Source organism: Caenorhabditis briggsae (genome assembly GCF_000004555.2).
Source record: "Caenorhabditis briggsae complete genome, chrIV, whole genome shotgun sequence".
Classification (NCBI taxonomy): domain Eukaryota; kingdom Metazoa; phylum Nematoda; class Chromadorea; order Rhabditida; family Rhabditidae; genus Caenorhabditis; species Caenorhabditis briggsae.
The window spans coordinates 13575599-13577041 of record NC_013487.2 but is presented as its reverse complement, the minus strand read 5'-3'; the positions used below and the strand labels follow the sequence as shown (position 1 = coordinate 13577041).

At 37.4% G+C, this 1443-nt stretch overlaps 1 protein-coding gene across 1 annotated transcript in view; it reads right to left on the bottom strand.

Annotated features, from left to right (window-relative positions):
* Nucleotides 1-420: 420 nt before the first annotated feature.
* The window catches only part of CBG21266, a gene marked incomplete at both ends in the record, with an annotated part of 8630 nt that continues 7607 nt past the window's right edge, over nt 421-1443 (bottom strand). The window contains 2 exons of the mRNA XM_002648906.1: nt 421-432; nt 454-760. Coding sequence (XP_002648952.1) covers nt 421-432; nt 454-760 — 319 coding nt within the window. The remainder of the gene's footprint in view (nt 433-453; nt 761-1443) is intronic.

Sequence of the window (1443 nt, the reverse complement as noted above, 5' to 3'; positions counted from 1 at the left end):
CTTGCCACACGACCAGCACGGATCATTGTCCATCGCAAGCCTCTGACCACACTGAAATCAAGGAAATATTAAAACTTTGGAATAAAAACAATCTTCGAGGTTATCATTTTAGAACAACGACGTTTCAGAACCGCGCGTTTTAGAACCATGACGTTTCAGACCCGAGACGTTTCAGACCCGAGACATTTCAGAACCATGACGTTCCAAAAGTTGCGAGGTCCTGGACATACACCCATTAGAAATAGTTTTCTGTTGAAAATTAAAACCATTGCCTGAAACGGCAAGTTTTCCTTTCAATGGGAACTGGAAAATGGCGCCAAATTCAAACCTTGAATTCTCAAAGGACCTTTTTTATGTCCAAAAAACCTCCCAAAACTCAAGGGACTTTCATTTTGAGACCGAGCCAAAATTTCTCTGAAATTATCGGATTTTCTAAAATTTTAAATTTCTTACCAAAGAATGTGACGGAATTGCGCAATTCTTGCAACTAATCACTTGATGGGTTGTTTTAATTGGATCGTGGCATATGAAACATTTCCTTATTGAAATGAAAGGATCTGTTGGAGGTGTTGTCCGGATTCCAAAGGCTGTAGTAGAAGGATAGGATGTAGAAGAAGACGTCGTAGATGCCTCAGCTGGATTATTATTACTGAACATTTGGCTACCACCAGAGTTTTGAGTAACCAGCTGGGATAGTGTACGAATTGTAGACATTTGTTGTTGATTTTCAAATTCCAAGTTGCGGATTTTTTGTTGAAGTCTGGAAAAAATGTTATTTTGAAGTAGACTGTCAACTTTGAGCCACTTTGTCTCGTTTCCTGTGAAAGGTATCAAAAATTTTCAACTGATAAAATATTGACGATATTATGATAAACATTTTATCAGTTGACAATTTATTGGTATCTTTTACAGGAACCGAGATAATTGAGCTCAAAGTTAAAAGCCCAAAACTTACTCTAACAACTGCTGTCTAGTTCTATTACAGTGTTTACGGAAATTCGAGCAAATATACAATTTCATTTTTTTACTGTTTCATTATTTTTCAAATATCTCAAGGGTTCTAATGATATTGTTTCGGAAACATTATTCCTTGAAATATCGACAAGATTATTTTTTCCAATTCTTGGCTTAAAATGTAGATGGTCAACTTTGAGCCATTTTACCTCGTTTACTGTAAAAGATGTGAAAAAAAGTGGTCAACTGATTTAATGTTTATTATAAACATAGGTAAAATGCGAACGGGTCCGTTACGGACGCTTCGCGTTCGCGCGCGGTTGAAATAGGAACCGCATACGGACCTCACGCGAACCGTTTACAAACTCAACAAAACATTTGATTCGCAAACGGATCCGTTTGGTCATGATTCGCAATCAGATCGGATACGGAGCTCGCAAACGGACAGGATACGGATCAATCCGAATAATTTACTGCTACTTACTAAAA